The 19,086-nt window shown below is 43.5% G+C and overlaps 3 protein-coding genes across 4 annotated transcripts in view; 1 reads left to right on the top strand and 2 right to left on the bottom strand.

The window, feature by feature from the left end:
- Rec114 (REC114 meiotic recombination protein) overlaps positions 1–16,277 on the top strand; it is an 87,450-nt gene extending 71,173 nt beyond the window's left edge. The window contains exons 3-6 of the mRNA XM_004628748.1: positions 1,745–1,828; positions 9,569–9,772; positions 14,422–14,508; positions 16,113–16,277. Coding sequence (XP_004628805.1) covers positions 1,745–1,828; positions 9,569–9,772; positions 14,422–14,508; positions 16,113–16,277 — 540 coding nt within the window. The remainder of the gene's footprint in view (positions 1–1,744; positions 1,829–9,568; positions 9,773–14,421; positions 14,509–16,112) is intronic.
- LOC111816060 (60S ribosomal protein L29-like) lies at positions 8,783–9,320 on the bottom strand. The gene has a single exon (XM_023712446.1). The coding sequence runs from the start codon at positions 9,318–9,320 to the stop codon at positions 8,832–8,834; it is 489 nt and encodes a 162-aa protein (XP_023568214.1). The 3' UTR covers positions 8,783–8,831.
- Positions 16,278–16,323: 46 nt separating the features above from the next.
- Positions 16,324–19,086, bottom strand: part of Nptn (neuroplastin) — a 71,830-nt gene continuing 69,067 nt past the window's right edge. Inside the window, exons 6-8 of one of the 2 annotated variants that reach the window (XM_004628746.3) lie at positions 18,722–18,743; positions 17,896–17,970; positions 16,324–17,338 (exon numbers count right to left, since the gene is read on the bottom strand). In XM_004628746.3, coding sequence (XP_004628803.1) covers positions 17,910–17,970; positions 18,722–18,743 — 83 coding nt within the window. In that variant the 3' untranslated portion in view covers positions 16,324–17,338; positions 17,896–17,909. The remainder of the gene's footprint in view (positions 17,339–17,895; positions 17,971–18,721; positions 18,744–19,086) is intronic. The other variant, XM_004628747.2, reaches the window with a different exon arrangement.

Below are 19,086 nucleotides of genomic sequence, written 5' to 3'. Positions count from 1 at the left end.
TCCAGCCTGGACAGGACATTGCAGACAATGTGGCCAGGTGAAGAGCTGAGTGTTTTCCTTTATGAACTTTACATTAGAATAATTTTAGATTTACCACTGCGCAGGTCGTGCAGATTTGCACAGACTGATCATATTTGGGTCTTCCTTAGGGTCATGCCACACCACATAAGCGGTCTTCTACACAAGCACAGGACACTTACACAGTGTGAAAATTAGTGCTCAAACACAAGAGCAGAGTTGTGTTAGGGAGCCCTGCCTAGCCCCACAGTGCTTCGTCACTCCCTTGGGACTTGTGTGGATTGGTCTCTTGTCCCTTCCAGTGTGTATATGCACACGTAAGCAAATAAGAATGTGCCTCTTTTTCTTCAGCTGTAACTACTGCTCCAAAACCTCCTTTTTTGCTTTACAGTACGCCCTACAGATAAGTCCACATGCCTGTATTTCCATGGCCATTGTGAACATTGTGTCGCTGGCTGAGCACTTGAAATGTGACTGATACAACTAAGGAAAGGCATTTTAACATTGAGTTATAACATAGATTTTAAAATGGAGTTGAAAATATGGGAATATGTAAAATGCACACACGATTTCAAAGACAATGTTCTTTGCAGCTATACAATATTACACTGTACAGTTCAACAGTCCTCCCTTGAGGCAAACTTGGGTTGTTCCCAACCTTAAAAAGCCACAAATGCTTAACTTTGTCCCTTTATCACTTTGTAAGAGTACAGGCTGATCCTTAAGGTGAATCTCCAGCACTAGGGTTGCGCGGTCACAGTGAGTTGTCCTCCATAGCAGTGCTGTGTGTATTCTACCGGCAACTGCGTGAGTGCTACTTTCCTGAACACGACTTCCCTGGGCTTGGAGATATAACACATTCCATCTGAGAGTTTTAAGACAACATAACAAATGCTTTACCTAACTTTTTTGTTAAAAGAAAAAACCTACTAATGGTGATAAAATTCTTAGGAATTTGCATCTTAGAGTTGACTCTTAAAATGAAACACGGAAGCATTAACCTGCATTGTTTCTCTGTTAACATTCAGATTCAGCAGGAGGGATTCTCATAAGGACGGAAAGACTGCCTGGGGTGGGGGTGGTGGGGGCTCTGGGTTAGGATGGATGCCGACACAGCTTTGCCACTTGAAGAGGAAAGATGCAGGCGCGATTGAGTCTAAGAGCTACTGTACACAATCAGGTGGTCAGTTCTGTGTAGTTTATTAACGTCCACACTTCCACCTCCAGGCCAGCTGCTGTCCTCAAGACTTGTGTGCCCTCTACTGCCTTCTTTGTCTAGTTTGTATTTTCACATGGAAATGAAGAACTGAACATTTAGTGGCCAAAAAGTTTCCAATTTCCCATTCATAAGAATCTTACGATAAGATTTACTATATATAGGGATTTGCCTACCAAATTCTTAAGATAGTATGATAGTCTTCTCAGGAATAGAAAGTTGTATTTTGGCAAATTCTGGGGGCATAAAAATGCATTTTCAGCAGATATGACTATGGCTATTTCCTTCATTATGGTATGAAAATTTAAGAAAAGAGAAACCTTGATGCAGAAGTGCATGGGCCTGGCCTACAGGTTGTTGGTGTGAAGGTCACCCTGCAGTTGGTCCTTTCCTCTGTGCCTAAGTTACAGAATGAACAGGTACCCAGCCTAGGGAGAACCAGATGCACCATCGGTATTCTTGGCTTTTTGTTGTTGTTCCGTTGCTAATTTTGCCTAATTACTGTTTTAGGAAGGGTTTTCACTCATCGACAGCAAGAACTGGTTGAAGATTGTAAGACGCGTGGACTGTTTGTTGTTTGGAACAACAATCAAGGCAAGGTCAAGTTGACTGTGGGGCCAACTCTTTTACGCTAGCATCAGATGTGTGTGTGTGTGTGTGTGTGTGTGTGTGTATCTGTGTTTGTGTTGGGGGCTGGGGGGGCACAGCTTCTCTGGAGACCAGATGGTGCTGCAAAGAACCTGCCCTGAAGGATGGCTTGCACCCCAAGCAAGGCTCACCGGTGAGCAAGGCTCGCTAGTGAGCACTCCTCACTAGTGAGCAGGGCTGTGGACAGGTGGAGCACAGCATTGTCTTTTTGCTCTGATTCAGATGTTTTTAAAGGTGTATAGTCTTGAATGCTTTTCTGAACATGTCTTTTCATTTCCCTGTTTAATATTTAAAAACATTTATTTGCTTTTCAGCTGTATTAATCATAAAGAATGATCCTCATCAAAGAAACATGCAGACTAATCACCTGAATTACTTTCTTTCAGAAATAATCATAAAAACCAATCTGTTAGCATTTACTGAGTAAATAACATTGAAGCATAGGCAAAAGGTACTGATGTCTGATGGACTCACAGACCTCAGGAAAGAAGCTTGAAGAGAGTCTGGTACAGGTGCGGCCCTGAGGTGCAGCCAGGGCGACCCAGACTCACCTCCATGCAGACTGTAGAGCTGTGGCTTCAGGGTTCCCCAGGCAGATGCAATTCATACAGGATGGGCATGAGCTCAGGGCTTCTCCTTCTCGGGAAGTAAAGCCTTGCTTTTTTTTGTGTGTAGAGAAGTGGAAAGATACAGAGCCCTTGTTTGCTTAAGCAGTCTGTGTGCCATAGAATTTTCTTACAGTCCCCATAACTTCAGATAAGGTATCATGAAATAACTTGTGAATGCAACTTAACATGTAAATTAGTACCTAAAATACAGCAATTCCGAGCTCATCTCCTTAGATGGCAGAACTGGCAGACTACTGGGGGCAGTTCCTGGCTCTTGGTATACTTGAAAACTTGGTGTTGCATAGCAGGAGCTCTTTCTGACTTTGTGCCTTCAAAGTAAATCTCAAGATCTACAGTGTCCCATTGGAGATTTTCAAACCAAGCGGCAGGCTTTCCGCAGTGCATGTAGAGTTGAGGCTCGGGAGGAAGTGTGAACCATCTCCACTTTTCCTGACGTAGTTAGTGGGTGCTGTCTTGTGTCCACATGCACTGAAATGGTAGTGCTGGCGTCCGATTATAAACTCAAATCCTGAGAGCTGGATAGAAGTAAACATGGGCCAACACCATAAGATTTCCCCACCACTTAAAAAAATAATTCTTTTTAATCTTTTATTTACTTAATTGGTACAGGGTCTCACTACACAGCTCGGACTCATAATGATCCTCCTATCTCACCCTCCCCATCACTGGGATTATAGGTGTGCACCACCACACCTGGTTTTGGTGGGCAGCACAGCATGCCCCAGGGTTCTGGGGCCAGTACGGCATGCGGTACCAGAGATCAAACTTAGGTCCTTGTACTTGCCAGGCAAGCGCTTAGACTGCTGAGCTATCTCCCCAGCCCTTTTTTTTTTCTTTTTTTTTTTGTGTGTGTGTGTGTGTGTGTGTGTGTGTGTGTGTGTGTGTGTGGTACTGGGGACTGAACTCGGGACCTTTTGCTTGCCAGGCAAGCACCTATTCTACTGAGCTAACTCCCCAGCCCCCCCATCATTTTTATTCATTGATTTATTTTTGAGCATTCATTGAACCAATATTTTATTTTCTGTATTTTAGGGAAGGGTCTATAGGGTGTTCAGGGTCTCACTACTAGATCGCACTTGTAGTGATCTGCTTGTTTACAGACTCCCAAGAGCAAATATGCTGATGGAGAAATATTTTGCTGGGATTACAGGTGCGTGCTACCACACCATCTTGACCCGATATTTATTGAACCCACAAATATATCTATAACTGTGCAAGGAGGTAGAAAAGTAATACAACATTCATGCTTTGTAAGAATTCAAAGCCAAGCATCACAGATAAATCAATACACAAGTCTTCAAAAGGGCTCATAAGTAGTAGTGATTTATATACAGTGTTAAAGGAGCACAAAAGGTCTGTCAGCTGAATTTGCAAAAGCAAGTGAAAGCTGCACAAGGGCTGAAAGTCTATTTTCACTTTCATTCAAATAGTTTTGCCAGCTTGTGATTGAGGTGTGTGTGTGTGTGTGTGTGTGTGTGTGTGTGTGTGTGTAAAAGACAAGGAAGAACTAATATAAAGTTGATGGAAAATGGAAGTACACTTTTTAAAGCTTCTAATACTAGGAGAAAATATACCATGTCTTATAAGTAGACTATAAGTCAAACAGTATAAATCATGAAACAAAAATTAAATAATATTCAGAAAGTTACTCAGAATTAAATATTTCAAAATAATATTCAAAAATTAAATTGTGAGTCCAACTAAGAGGCCAGAATGTAGAGTATCATATGTACAAATCTGTGATCAATTCAGAGTACTCGCACAGGATTAGGTTAATATATAAATACCAACTAAGATAGTAAAGAATTACTATGAATAAGACATAACAGAAAAAAAGAAAACATAACAAAAATATATATGACCAGCACTTCTAACAGTTTGGGGATACAATATGACACAAAGTTCTAATATGTGGTGGATGTGGACAGTGTCCATAACGCTTACTGGTGGCCAGGTGTCACTTATGGGACTGAGCTACTGCTATTTTCTTGATATCCACTCTGTAGACCTGGACAGAATCATGACCCATACATAGGGTGGAGAAGAAGTCCACTTGTAGAGTATGCTGATGGAAATATTTTGCTGCTGTATACAAAAGAATAATTGAAAGACTGCTGTTGTGTATCTTTTTCTCCTGTGTTTGTTTGCCCTATTTGATGGGTTCTTTCCATTTTCATTCATGAAGTTGTGGTTATTTTGATCCCTCTCTAGAATATCTTTTAGTAGTCTGTGTAGGGTTGGCTTTGTTGTCGTGAATTCTTTAGTTCGTCATGGAAGTATGTCACTTCTCCATTAAACTTGAGAGTTTTGCAGGGTATATCATTCTGGGTTAGAATTTGTTTTGTTGCAAGACTTGAAGTACTTTGCATCATGCCCTTCTTGATTTAATCATTTGTGAAGAGAAATCTGCCATTATTCTGATGGGTTTTCCTTTAAATGTGATGTTTGTTTTCTCTAGTGGATTTTAGTTTACTGTTCCTGTGCTGAATTTCTGGGATCTTGATTATTATATGTCTGGGTGTGGTTTTAATTGGGTTGATGTTATTTGGAGTTCTATATGCTTCAGTTACTGAAATATCAGATTGTTTCCCCATATTTGGGAAGTTTTCTGCTATTACTTCTGCCCATATTCTTTTTATATCATTTGTATTGACTCCTTTCTCATTGACCCCTATTAGTCTTATGTTATTTATCTTTGCATCATCTTGCAGATGTTGAATTATTTTTTTTCCTGCATCCTAGTTGTTTTTAAGAACTCTCTCCTTTTCACTAGCTGCAGTGGTGTCTTCAAAGTCTGAAAGTCTCTTTTCACCTTCATTCAAACAGTTTTGAGTTTGGGGAGATAGCTCAGTAGAATAAGCACTGGCCTGGCAAGCGCAAGGTCCTGAGTTCAATCCCTGGTTCTGTCAAAACAAACCAAAAAAAAACGGTTTTGCCAGTTTGTGATTGAGGTTTTAATTTCTTGTATATCACTGTGAATCTGTTTTATGCATTCCATTTCTCTCCTATATTGCTCATTCAAGGATTCTATCATTTTTATATTCTTTATTACTGTCTTCTTTAGAAGCACTTAGTACTTCTTTCATTATAGTTTTTTTACTTCAGAAATTATTTCTGATCAGATTACCTCTATAACTTTCTGCAGTTGTTTCTTTACTTGAGACACTATTAATTCAGAGGTTTCAGGTGTGTGCTTTCCAATCTCTTCTGTGGTGTTGTCTCCTGCATTTGTTCTGGGTGGGTTGGGGCCTGAGAATGCATTTTGCTCCTTCTCGTTGTCATTTCGTATAGCACTGCCTTCTGACTTTTGATGTAGAGCTTTGGTAGAGTTATTACCTTAGCACCAAGTCTGGATCTACCAAGTTCAAACTCCTCCGGGTGGGTGTGGCTCGGGTCTGGCTGCTGTGCACCACTTCTTCCTGCTGCAGCCCTTGGAAGTGAACCTGCTGTGCCACTTTGCTAAGATGTTCTGCTCCTGGATCAGCTGGGTGGGTCTAGCCTCTAGCCTCTCTGCAGGGAGTTCTGCTGCGGGGTTCCACACCGGGTCTCTCTGATGAAATTACACAAACACCCAGGCCTGGGCCCCGGCTGGAGTGAGGATCTGGTGAGCCCCAGGTGGTCCCACACATACCCCTCCCCATCATTTTAAAACTACACCCCAGAGAAACCTGAAGCACCCAGACTGATAGATGTGTGCACTCACAGACACCTCTGAGCTTATATACACCAAGCAGTTTTGGACCGTAGCTCTGTTCATACACCTGGGCCAGGGTGCTATTGTTCAGTAGTGTGAAAAAGAACCACTTCTGATGCGCTGTTACATAAAGGGCTGCTTAATTACACAATGTGAACAAAAATGGCTAAATCACAGCTACTTCATGTAGATGTCGTCTTACAGCATCTGAAGTAGGTAGGGTTGGAACAGCTAAATAACGGTCAACAAGCAGTCAGCTCAGTCTGAGGAGAGAGGATTCACCATAGCACTGTATGCCAAGTTATAGTTCTCATATCAGTTTCTCTCATCCTCAGGGAAAGCTAGTTTTTCATGACTGACACACTGGGATCACCCATCTCAGAAAGAAATGGTTAAGGACATGACTCAAGAGGAAAACATGACCAAACAGTCAGTGTTGGAAAATATTGCACCTCACTGTAATCAAAGAAATAAAAAACTTAAAAACCTGCTGACACAGCAGGCTGACAAATACTAAAAGGAGTAAGAACCTGATTGGCTGAGGAAAAGGTACCTGCTCCCCAGGAGAGTAACCCAGTCCTGTGGCTGCAGGCTGAGTAGCACCCTCTGCCGCAGCAAGCCTGCTGTCAGGCACTGATGCACAGCAAGTGGCGGGAGTGCCCACCGAGCTCTGCTGCTGGAATGACCTCAGTGTCAGCAGGCGGTGGCCAGCTCTGAAGGAGTGTTCTTCAGCCTTTAAAAGTAATGAGGTATGGGGCTGGGGAGATAGCTCAGTAGAATAAGCGCTTGCGTGGCAAGCACAAGGGCCTGATTTCAGTCCCTGGTTCTGCAAAAAAATAAAAAAAATAAAAGTAATGAGGTATACTTCCTTTTTATATACTTACCGTTAAAAAAGGATTAGGCTGCAGACCACCAGTGTAAAGATACACGTGCATGGGGCTGGAGAGATGGCTCAGTGGTCTAAAGCACCTACTTGGAACAAGCTTGGCAAAGCACAGGGACCGTGGTTCGATCCCCCAGCACCACATGCCAGCCAGCCGCGCCCCCTGGTGGGCTGAGCTGGTCACACACACACACACACACACACTCACTAAATAAATGTTAAATAATTTTTTTTAAAAAAGATACACGTGCGTAATATAACCTACATATTATGTACATGACCTGTAAAAATGAGTGTTTTCTGCTAGTGTTTATAACATGCATACATGTGTACATATTATAGTAGTAACTACGTAGTCTGTCAGTATTAGATACAAGCACCTGCTTTTCTGCACGTGATACTTAGCACTTCCGAGCCTGCATTTTTCTAGAAATTACAAACATATAACTTTGCTTAATGCATTTATTAAATAGCTTAAACCATAGGCAGGAAAATCAAGGACTTTGCTTATGGGAACTTTCAGGATTTTCACTGGAGTTAGAAATGTTTTCATGCTAGCAGTGTGATTAGTATATTTAATAAGTGAAAAGGACTCACTGTGCTAATCTAAACATCCGTATTTGTTTATGGAAGAAACTGAACAGGCCTATAGGAAGGAAAGGAAAAGGGGAATAAAAAGAAATCAGATATGTTAAGTGCACAAACCTACTCCCTGAGATGACTGTACTGTGTACTGCAAACCTGTTCCAATAAAAAGTAGATGGGAAAATGGGCGATAGATACTTTTATAATAAAATGGTAGTAGAATCTTCAGCCTAAAAACAACTGAACAAACATATCAAGCTGTTTGGGCTGGCTTTTATGTAGGCTTACTTGCCTAACTAGAAGAAGAGGAAGGGCCGGGGAAATGGCTCAATAGAATAAACACTTGCCTGGCAAGTGCAAGGGCCTGAGTTCAATCCCCAGTTCTGCCAAAAAAATAAAGTTAAATAGAAGAGGAGGAAACTACAAAGTTAATGGCCTTAGGGTTTTATAATCTGGTTCTGTTTTGAAACTTACCATCCAGTAACTTGATGGAGCTGCCAGATTTTTAAGACATTTTTACTGCATCCTTCCCACTTGTGCCATACAGAAGGGAAGGGATCCACACCATACATTAAGGGTCTCCATCCTGTGATGGCATGGTGCTCCTGCCTCCTGAAGGTAATGGGCCCTGGGGTCCTGCCCTCCGATGTATCTGTTGCTGCTCTTTTTCCCTAATGTTATTTAAGCTCACTGCCTCAAGCAATGTGATATCCACCTAGTGTGCTTTTTTACTTAGGTTAGAAAATTTTCATTGAGCCAGGAGTATGCTGTATTATCTTCAGATTTTCCATTTAAGCAACCTGAGCTTTAAAGTGTATTTCAAAGCAAAACACTTTCCCCTGCAGTCAGTATCATGAACTTCCTGTGTGTGTGTGTGTGTGTGTGTGTGTGTGTGTGTGTGTGTGTGTTTAGGGAAGGGTCTACAGGGTGTTCAGGGTCTCACTACTAGATCAGACTCGTAGTGATCCGCCTGTTTACAGCCTCCCAAGAGCTGGGATTACAGGCATGTGCCACCACACCCAGTCTCTCCTCTTCTTTTTTTTTTTTTTTTTTTTTATCCTGCCTCAGGTTTATTTGTACAAAGAGCACAGGAGGACACCAGCCCCCCCACAGATGGCACCCCAGTCCTTCTGTTTTTACATCAGCAGTAAGAGGCTTTCACTGTGGAGTCTTCACAGGGGCCTGAGCACCTTTGGGAGCCTGGGCTGGAGCAGAAGCTGGAGCCTGGGCCTTGGCTGGAGCGGAAGCTGGAGCCTCAGCCTTGGCTGGAGCCTGGGCCTTTGGCCGGCAGGCCCTGCGACCCTTGGCAATGCGGGCACGGATACGCTTCCCAAGCTTGGGGTGGGCAATATAGGCAAGTCGAGCAAGCCTGCGGTTTACTCCCTTTGGAATGATCTTGGGCTTGACCTCCTTGGGCTTGACGAGGGCCTTGATAGCCTCAGCGCGTGCACTCATGGCCTTGGCATTGTTTGCTTGCATCTTCTTGAAGCCCTTCTTGTTGTGCTTCTTGGCAAAACGCATGTTTCTAAGGAACTTGGGATCCACCCCCTTCAGAGATTCGTATCTTTGTGACCGAGGTTTCTTGATGCCATTTCTGTGCCATTTTCGGGACTGGTTGTGCGTGGTGTGGTTCTTGGACTTGGCCATAACTGCACTGTAAACCGCGGCCTCTCCTCTTCTTGATAATGTTAGATTTGAACATTTTTGCTGCTGCTAATTTCTTGAGAGACATGAATGTCAGCATGAAGAACAGCTTTCAAAAGGGGGGAAAAATGAAAAACTGGCTTTTCTATAGCTGCAACAACAAAGGGGGACACTCCCTGGAAGCTCCCACAGTAAATCAAAATCAAGTGGTATGACAAGGGTCTCTCAGGTGACTTTTTATTTGTCAACAGAACAAGAGCCGCATGTTCCGTGTACAGTTCGCTGGAGAATCCAAGGAACAGGCCCTGGAACACTGCTGTAGTTGCGTGCAGAGCCTGGCCCGTTACGTAACTGTCGAGGTGCCGGACAGCATGACCCAGCTGAGTCCTGGCCTGCTGTGGGCAGGTGACCGCCAAAGGAAGGACAGTACACAGAGTGTCGCACTGGAGCCTGGGGTGAGTAGGCCAGCATGCTAGTTATACAGAACGTCCCATCACAATAGGATTGTCAGGTCCCCTGGCTTTGTAGCGCTAGAGATCTAACGTTCTGTAACTTTTTTTTTTTTTTTTTTTTTTTTTTTTTTTGCGGTACCAGGGATTGAACTCAGGACCTTGTACTTGCCAGGCAAGTGGCTTTTTAAATTTAAAGGTTGGTGCTCACTATAGCTGTTTATAATCCTACGAACAAGATAGGGAAGGAGTCCCAGCTGCAGGGGTTTACTCAGAACCATTCTCAAGTATGGCCCGCCTCTTACTGGGCCCCATGAGGCCAAGATTACTGTCGTAATCCCAGGACCTTACTTTCCATTTGCACTGCGTCAGCATCTGCACAGTAGGGCAAGAGCACTGATCAACACTGTTGTCAGTACAGACCAGGTTGTGCTCCACACTGCCAGCTGTCACTTCCCATCAATCACTCATACTAGAAACGGACCCGCAGAACAGAAGGTGCAGTGTCTTGCAGCACACTGGCTGTCGGTGATAGCACCTAAGTAGTACTAACTGGGAGCTGAACTGCCCCTTTTCCATGGACACTACAGTGGACACATTAGGGTCATTCAGACGGGCATCTGGTGAACATATTCTCTGACTTCCATACAACAACAGACAGCAAGCCTTTCAAGTGGTGTCTGAACCACCTAAGTCTTTTACCTTCCTCACCCAGAACACTTCTGAGGCTGCTTCATGAACTTCACTTTATGAAGTGACACAATGCCATGTGTCAGCATGGTGTAGCTCAGTGAGCAGTGAGCCTGTTTTCCAGATGACTGATGCATGCTGCTATGAAACTATGAATAAAGTTATTTCAAGTGCAAGACAGGCCAGGGGATTTTAATATAACACAGTATTTCAGATTCCTTGCCATGTGTCATTTGATGTGTTCCATCCAACCTTGGGGCAGCTACCACTTACTGGGTTCTGGTGTCAAGAACACCTGCAACTACCTGAAAAGCCTGCTTTAAAATACCCCACCTAGGGGCCAGGGAGGTGACTCAGTGGAATAAGCGCTTCCCTGGCAAGTGCAAGGGCCTGAGTTCAATCCCCAGTTCCGCAAAAAAATAAAATAAAAAAATTAAAAAAAAAAAATACCCCTCGGGGCTGGTGAGATGGCTCAGTAGTCTAAAGCACCTACTTAGAACAAGCTTAGCAAAGCACAGGGACCGCGGTTCAATCCCCCAGCACCACATGCCAGCCAGCCCCGCCCCCTTGTGGGCTGAGATGGCCACACACAAATAAATAAATAAATAAATAAATAAATAAATTAATTAATTAAAAAAAATACCCCTCCTTTTCATCTTCATGTGTGGTAAAAGCAGATTTTCTTCATAGTATTACAGTAGCAGGTAGAAGAACTTTTGAATGCAAAAGCAGGTAGAAGAACCCAGTGAGCTCCCCGCGAGCTAGATATTTGGTAGTTACAGAAAACATTACATTGTTTTAGAAAAGTTATTTTTCATAAAATGTTAACATGATTTTTGAAGTTTTCAAAAAGTTTTAAGCTTTTAAAATTTCTACCAGATACACATGAATGTGAATAAAGTTTTTCAGGGCCTCTATAATCATAAGGGTATGAAGGGATCTTGAGATTCCAAGTTTGAGACTTGCTGTAATTTCTTCTGGAAATACATATTGTAGCATTTTTCAGCAGACCCAAATATGAGAACAAGCATATATTTCTGCTTTGGGGATGGAATTCCAGTTTCAAACTTAAGTTTTCGTTTCTCACTTGGAGAAATGGCTCTCCAAGCCTGGTCTACTACTTCATCCTGTTGCCCTTAACCAAGACAATTCATTTTTGCTGCCTGATCAACAAAATTTGTCATTCACAGCTTATTTGAGGTGAACATAATTAGCATTACAAAGTCTTTTTCTTTAAGCAGGTGCTACATTCTTTCCTCTTGAATGTTTCATTTGCCACCTTCTGGTGTTTTCCAGTTCTTCCCCTTACTTTGAGCTTTTTTTTGTGGAGATACTGAAGCTGCCTGTCTCAAACCCTCTTTGCTCCTGCTGCAGGCTCAAAGAATCCCTTCTTACAATGGAATTGGTGGTTTATCAGAAGGTACTTTATTGTACCTTATGTACAAGGAGTCTTTGCCCTTTAGATTTATTTTTCAGTTTTCATTGGCCAGTAGTCAGGTAGATTATATATAGTACCACAGGGCTGGCCAAATACCTCAGCAGATTAAAGCACCTGTTTAGGCAGATGCAGGGGCCAGGTGTTCAATCCCTGGCCTGCTGTGCCAGCCTCCCCCCCAGGGTGCACTGAGACAGTGATTGAGACTGGGCTTGGTGATTTCAGGCACTTGGGAGGCTGTAAACAGGAAGATCACTAGAGTCCCATCTACACAGTGACTCTGGAGATCCTGTCCTAAAACTCTCCCTCCCTCTCCTCCTCCCCCAGAACCCAACAGGGTCCCAGGATGTGGGAATCAGGACTGAATGCTTTATACACATCAAGCCAGCCAGTTACCTACATATCCAAAAATCCAAGCTAAATTGCATTTGTACTATGTGACTGCACACATCAGAGACCTATGAGCTGGTACAGCAGACAAAGGCTTCACTGCTCCAGTGTTAAAGGCTTGTCCCAGAGGTCTAGTGAGAAATGCCCTGTAAGTGGTTAGAAAATTTCCATGTCTTTCTTGGTTCTCCATTCAGGGGCTCTTGTGATGTGTAACTTAAGTGTCCCGATTAAAAGAGAGTGCTGCTGAGTGCAGACCACAGGCTTTGGAACCCAAGCAGATCTAGGTTGAACCCTAGTCCAATTTCTTGGTAGCTATGTGACTTGTGTGAGCCACTGAAGCATGCAGTGAAATCTGTGTAGAAAGCACAGAGCAGGGCCGGGGAGATGGCTCAGTAGGATAAGCGCTTGACTGGCAAACTCAAGGATCTAAGTTCAATCCCCAGTTCCGCAAAAAAAAAAAAAAAAAAAAAGCACAGAGCACACAGTGCTAAGGGACATTATGCAAGGCTAAGCTGCTATGACCTTAGTCACATTACCCATTACTGCTACTGCCAGCCCTCACATTTTCAGATGTGCCTTCACTCACATAAGTTAGCATCCAGGTCAAAGATGTAAGTAGCAAGAAGCAGAACCTCCAGGGAACATGGGGACACAAGAAGAGGAGGATCTGAAGCCACCGGTTACATTCCACGAAGTGCAGCACATTGAAGCAGGGCTCTGGAAGCTGCATTTTCCTGAAGACAACATTTAACTCAGGTCATGCGATCTTTCAGGCTTCTGAGTAGCAAGGGGGCAAGCTCAGGCCATCTTGCCGTGCCCATAGATTCAGGTGTGTCCTTTTTCCTTACCAGAATAATTTTAGTCTAAAATAGTTCCCTACTTTGCAAATAGAGCTAATTTCATGTCTATTTCAGGTCTTGAGTCATTTCCTGGCTCATGTTTTAGTTTTATTCTTCCCCAGCCTTATAATTTTGTTAATTGTGGCCCAACCAGGTGTACCTCAATCTTAGGGCTCTTGAGGCAGCCTGGCCCCCCACCCAGAATAGGGGGTGAAAAACAAGCAGGCCAGCAGTTAGCAGGCGAACTTTCCTGTGAGCCCAGAAGTCCAGAGGAGAGCAGTCCAGTAGCTGTGTGTGTGTGGAGTCTGCCTGCCTGCCTCCCTCCTGCCCTGGGCAGGGTGAACCAGCTCGCTCAAGCTCATCAGCCTCCACAGCCAAGGCTCACAGCACTATGTTTAATGGCTGTGGTGCAGGGTTTTAGTTAACATCGTTTTTGGCTGTTTGAATAATCATTTTAGTTTCAGACAAGGAAACTAAACTGAACAGAGAAATAGCTTATCAAGGGGCTTCTCTTATAATAGGGTCTCTTGGCCTTTGCCCATTTTGATTTTAATATTCTTGATTATTGTTCTCTGTTCTTTTCTTCCTCTGTCCTCCCACTGTCTCTTTCTTGCTGCCTCCTGGCCTGGCCTAGTTTCCTGGTACCTATGGATTAGTAGCAGCAGGCATCCATACACAACAGAATTGGGCATCGTCTGCTTGTCAGATGTGCTGCTAAAGGAAAGGTACCCAAGGGAGGACCTTGCTTTGTCCCATCACACACCGCCAGCTCACACCTGGCACTGGGCGTAGAGCACATGCAGACATGTGGTTAGGGAGGAAGGAGCCATGGGCACTTGGGCCTCAACACTGTCCTGGAGAAGCACGTGTTGCAGGACAAGCATCTTTGACTTGTGTGGTCCTGGCCAGGCTGTGGGCTTCCTGCAGGGCAGAGCCTCCGCCTTGTGCCAAGTAGCTCCCCTTTTTACTCAGAGTATCTGCTGTAACAAGAGTGGAGGATGGATGCAGGTAAAAGTTTTCCCCTCATTTTGCACTTCAGCAACTAACACCAGACTACATTTTGCCCAGCTGAGCGCACACAGTTATAGCAATGCCCTGCTTCAAGCATGCTGGCCCTGATGTCCATCCAGGCCTCTGGACAGAACCACACCAAGGCATGTGACAGGTCAGCAGGTGCAATCCCTTGCTTGGTAGTCGGGAACTGTCATAGGGCAGACCTCTGACAGTGAAGGCCTGTGCCTCCATTCTCCAGCGGCTGTTCTGCTCTGCTGCTCTCCTGACCGCACATTGTCTTATTCCAGCCCTCCCAGGACCCGAAACGGGGGACACATGTGGCTGCTGGCATTGGAACTTCAGAGGGAAGGACCTCGGTGACACAATTAGCACAGGTGGGGTCTATTCCGTGTCAACAGTGGTAAGACTTGTATTCCTCTTGTGTGCTCATTTGAGAATAGAAATCTAACACGCATGTTGACAGGAGGCAGCACCATGTGATAAACCTTTGTCCTTTACCTCAGTGGGAGACTGGAGAAAGGAAAGCTAACCGAATGGGAGGTAACAGAACTTTGCACCACTTTCCCACAAAGTTAAGTTTTAGAAATGAAATTTGGCAACTATTTAGAGTTGACTTTGTAGTGGTTTGTGTAGGACACTGTTCAGTGAGGGCCTGGCTGTGCTACTTCAGACTGTATAGGCTGCCACCACCAGACTCCTGCAGAACCTCCTGGCCCACTGGCCTGACTGTGGTGGCCCACCTGCTGGGAGCTTTGTGGAGTATGCCCCCTCTCTGGTGGTGGCACTGGGTGACAGGTGCTCACTCCTCAGCTTGTGCTTTCTGTGGAACTCTGCGTGTGTTTGGATCTGCTAAGTTGTGCTGTAACTGTGGTACCAAAGAGAACATCTGTGTGTTTTCTCCATCTGGTTTAACGCTAACTCACAAAATAAAGAATAGAGACAAGTAGACCTAGACTGGGGATGGTGGTCAGGGCCAGGGCCAGGGCATGTACTATTAGCATGCATCACGCTCTGGGTCCAAGCCCCCAAATAAAGCATATTTCTTTCAGTAACTCTGGGCTGTGCCAAAACCCCAAAAACCCTTGTGTCCAGGAGCAGGGTAGAGTTCCCATATGCACTGGGGTTAGGCATTGAATCAGAGTGGTTGCAGACAGCAGCCTATGGAGACAGCGAGGAAATGTCAGGGCTAAGTGGCATTGTACAGTTTATTTGAAGCCCAGCAGAACTACATGCACATGAGAACAGGCACGAGACCCAGAGCTCTAATGTTCCTTATTTCTTCTAACATTTTGGAAAGCAAAGTAGCAGTATGTATTATATTACCCATAATTCATTTCAACTAGACCAAAAGAATTTAGGGTGCTGAGGGGCTGAAGTGCGGCATCAGCATAGGTGGGATAAGGTTGTAATCAAAAGTGGTGTTGGTCAGTGCTATTGACAGAAGATACAATGCATTGTTTTCTAAAAGGCAGCTACAAAATAGCATGGCGATTACCTTTGTGCAACACTAAGTTGGGAAGTGCAGTGTCAGCAGTGACCCTCCCTGAAGAACAGGCACTGTGTCACTTTCATGTTCTTCTTTAGACCTTTAGACAGAGTCTGGAAGGGAATCTGAATTTAGAAAAGGAGATTTCTTTTACAGCTCCTAGAGAAAGGTCAGTTGGGTAACTTATGCGCTAAACTATGCTACCCACAGGAAGGGAATTAAACCCCATACTTCACAAAATTTTATGCAGACACAGAACCCAAACTGGATCCCGTAAGAGCTGCAGTCCACTATCATTGTGGATTTTGGGGTTCTACACTGTCACCTCTCAGGAGTGCCAAGCAAAGATTCTACAACATTTGAGGACACCAAAGCAAATGTACAGGTGGTGAACCTATCAAGAGGTACCACACACTGTTAGCGATTAGGGAGGTGAAAATTAAAACTGCTAATTAAGTTTGCTTGTACCAGACTCTTCTGTCATCCCTACAGTCTATCCTGGTATCACAGGAGCTGCCCTTTGCCTATGAACAATCCGTATGGAGTGTGGAAGAATTGGGCCCCTTCCTGCGCCTGTGCCTTATGGACCAAAACTTCCCAGCATTTGTGGAAAAAGTTGAAAATGAACTTAAAAAGCTGACAGGAATGAGAAATTAAGGCTTAATGAATATATATAAAAAGGAACTTTCAAGTGTTGAAAGAGTATTATTCCAAACACCTTTTATCAATGTTTTATTGTTAAAAACAGGTGAATCCACTTTTTATACATCATTGCACTTCAACAGTTACACAGAACACAAGGACATGCATCTACGGGTACATACTGTATGAGAACCTGATCAGGTTATAAAATCTACCACCAACCAGTAAATCAGTGTGAAAAAGTACAATGCCAAACTGAAAGTATAACTAACTACTTGCATAGAATCTCACCATGCTAGGACATGTCAAGGTCATTGAAAAGAAAAGGTAAATTATAAAAGTTTGCCTTGTTGAATGTACAAGAGTAAGGTTCAACACATCAGTGCAAAAGGATTTTAAGAATTTACAGATTAAACAGAAAAAATAGTTACTTAAAAAGCAATCATACATATATATACTGCAATTCATTATATCCATTCACTGGACTGTTCAGCTTAAAGTCATAGGTTAAGCCCTTAATTTACAGATCTACCTTGTGTTATCTTTATGAACCAGAGCTACAGTTTCCTCATCCAACAACATACAGTAAGGAATGAATATCAGCAGCTTAAAAATGAAACAAGCATTTATTTTGGATTTCTCCCACCCCCAAAAATATAAATATAGATATATATATTTATATACTGTATATATCTGTAGGTTTGCTGTACTTTACAAAAATGTACCACTGGGTGGCAGCAGTGCACTTTAGAGCTTTGCCAATTTAACAGCTGCATTAAGTAAAAAATGGCGCATGCATGATCTGATCCTCCGAGGACCTTTTCACTTCTATTTAAATATTTTAACAAAGGAAAAAAAGCAACATTCACAGCACATCAAGCCCAAAATAGTTTACACCTTCTACACTGAAGCATTGTTTAGAATATACCTGGCTAGGTCACCCTTACAGGAGAGGCTAAATAAGGCATGCTTTAGACGGTCATTGTGGTGTTGCTCACTTGAAGGGGAGAGACCAAAGAGGTCCAAGCAGAAAACTGAGCAGGTCATGATGCCACCAGTTTCAGGAACCTAAAGATCTATAAAGAAAGGAAGTACTTGGAAATTAAATTAAAACAGAATAAACATGCACTGGCACTCAGGACTAGAGTAAGTGCCCCATAACATAAGGCTCTGGTTCCAACAGCATGCACAGGGATGTGGTGTGAAATTCTGATCTCCATGTGCCTCTTAAGGATGGCACTCTGGCCCCCTGCTTCCTCTCCTGGCCATTGTCTTTGCTTGCCCTCTGAACCAAAGCAATGATCAAAGGCCTCTGACGATATTCCACCAAAGGAGGCGACAATTTTACTTTCTTACCTCTTTTTAAAGACACAAGTAAATGGCTGTGTGAAGTAATTATTTTGAAACACAGTTTTAAAATGGCATTTAAATAAATGTGTGAATCAGTGCAGCTGAAGAATGCTGCTTTGCAGCACAACTCAGCAAGCAGAACTTGTTTTGTCAGTATCAGCTGCTCTGAAAGTTCAAAGGTCTAGCTGTACACCACCATCTACTGAAGCACTTATGACAAGGTTAACGGGTACAAATTCATTTGAATACCATTTTTTTAATCTCTAAAGCAGGCCATACTTACATTGTAAGCTGTACTTAATTTGTATTTCTCTGGCGCAAGTTTTTATCTTTGTGATTGTTGGTAGAGTTGGTTTTCCTTTGGAGGAAAAATTGTATTACGTGAGTTAAACTAGTTAGAAGGTTTGAAAGTAACACATGGAAATACAGGAGCTCTTTCACTTATTGCCATCCCTGGGGTAGGGAGCACTTGTACTGCACAACACTAGTACCTGACAGCACTCTCAGTGCATAGCTCCCATCCATACCTTTTCCCCTAGAGAGCCTTTGACTCCCAAGGCAGACAGTGCAGAGGTGACTTGCAACTCATTTTGCAGCTGTATTCAATTGCTATAAAGGCGAGAACTGAACACTATTACTTCTCAAACAGAAGACAGTCATCAGCTGGCTGTGCTGTGCCCTCTGGCCCTTCACTAACGTGGACAATGCCTGCCTTGTGCGCTTTTTCCCCAGCTCTAGGAGGCTGCCACTGTTCGATCCCACACTTGTGGCTCTGTCTCAGGACACCAGCAGATATGAGGCTGGATAGTTTATCCATGTTACAGTCCAATTTGAAATGAGCTTGACCTAAATGTGGCATCATTAATACAGTGGTCACTTCCCCAACACCATCAATTTAAGCATGCAGAGTACACAAAAAGTCGAACCATTTCTGCACCTATACAGTAAAACAGGAGTGCAGCCTGCCTTGGAAATCAAATGGCCTTGAGTTAGGACGGTCCAAAGACTGGCCACTGCGCACTGCTGCTGTGCGCTATCTTCTTCTAGGGTCTTAGCCACGCCATTTAACTACAAATACAACATAATTCAAAGTCCACTAAAATACTTACATTGGCCCAGCTGGTTCATCATCTGTGTGGGTGGTCAGTTTTTAATAAGCCATGAGCGATAAGAAAAGAAAGGAGAAAACAGTTAAGACTCTGCATAAGGATTAGCAGGACAACAGAGTACAAGTGGCAAACATGGCTATTCATAGCGTTTAAAGGCCATTCCATCTGGAGGTGCAAAACACTCATGGAGTTATTTCTAGTTCAAGTTTAATGGCAGGTATGTTGTTTCAATGGTTTTAGTTAACACTTTGAATGCTTGTCATGAAAAACTGCAACTGTAGTGGACAGATAGGCTGCAATATCATCATACTCATCTTGTCCCCAAGTTCCAGTGGTTCACTCTTAGATGAGAAGACAAACCAACA

The sequence above is a fragment of the Octodon degus genome, unplaced genomic scaffold (genome assembly GCF_000260255.1).
Source record: "Octodon degus isolate 3935 unplaced genomic scaffold, OctDeg1.0 scaffold00026, whole genome shotgun sequence".
Lineage (NCBI taxonomy): Eukaryota > Metazoa > Chordata > Mammalia > Rodentia > Octodontidae > Octodon > Octodon degus.
This window is presented reverse-complemented; position numbering and strand designations above follow the sequence as displayed.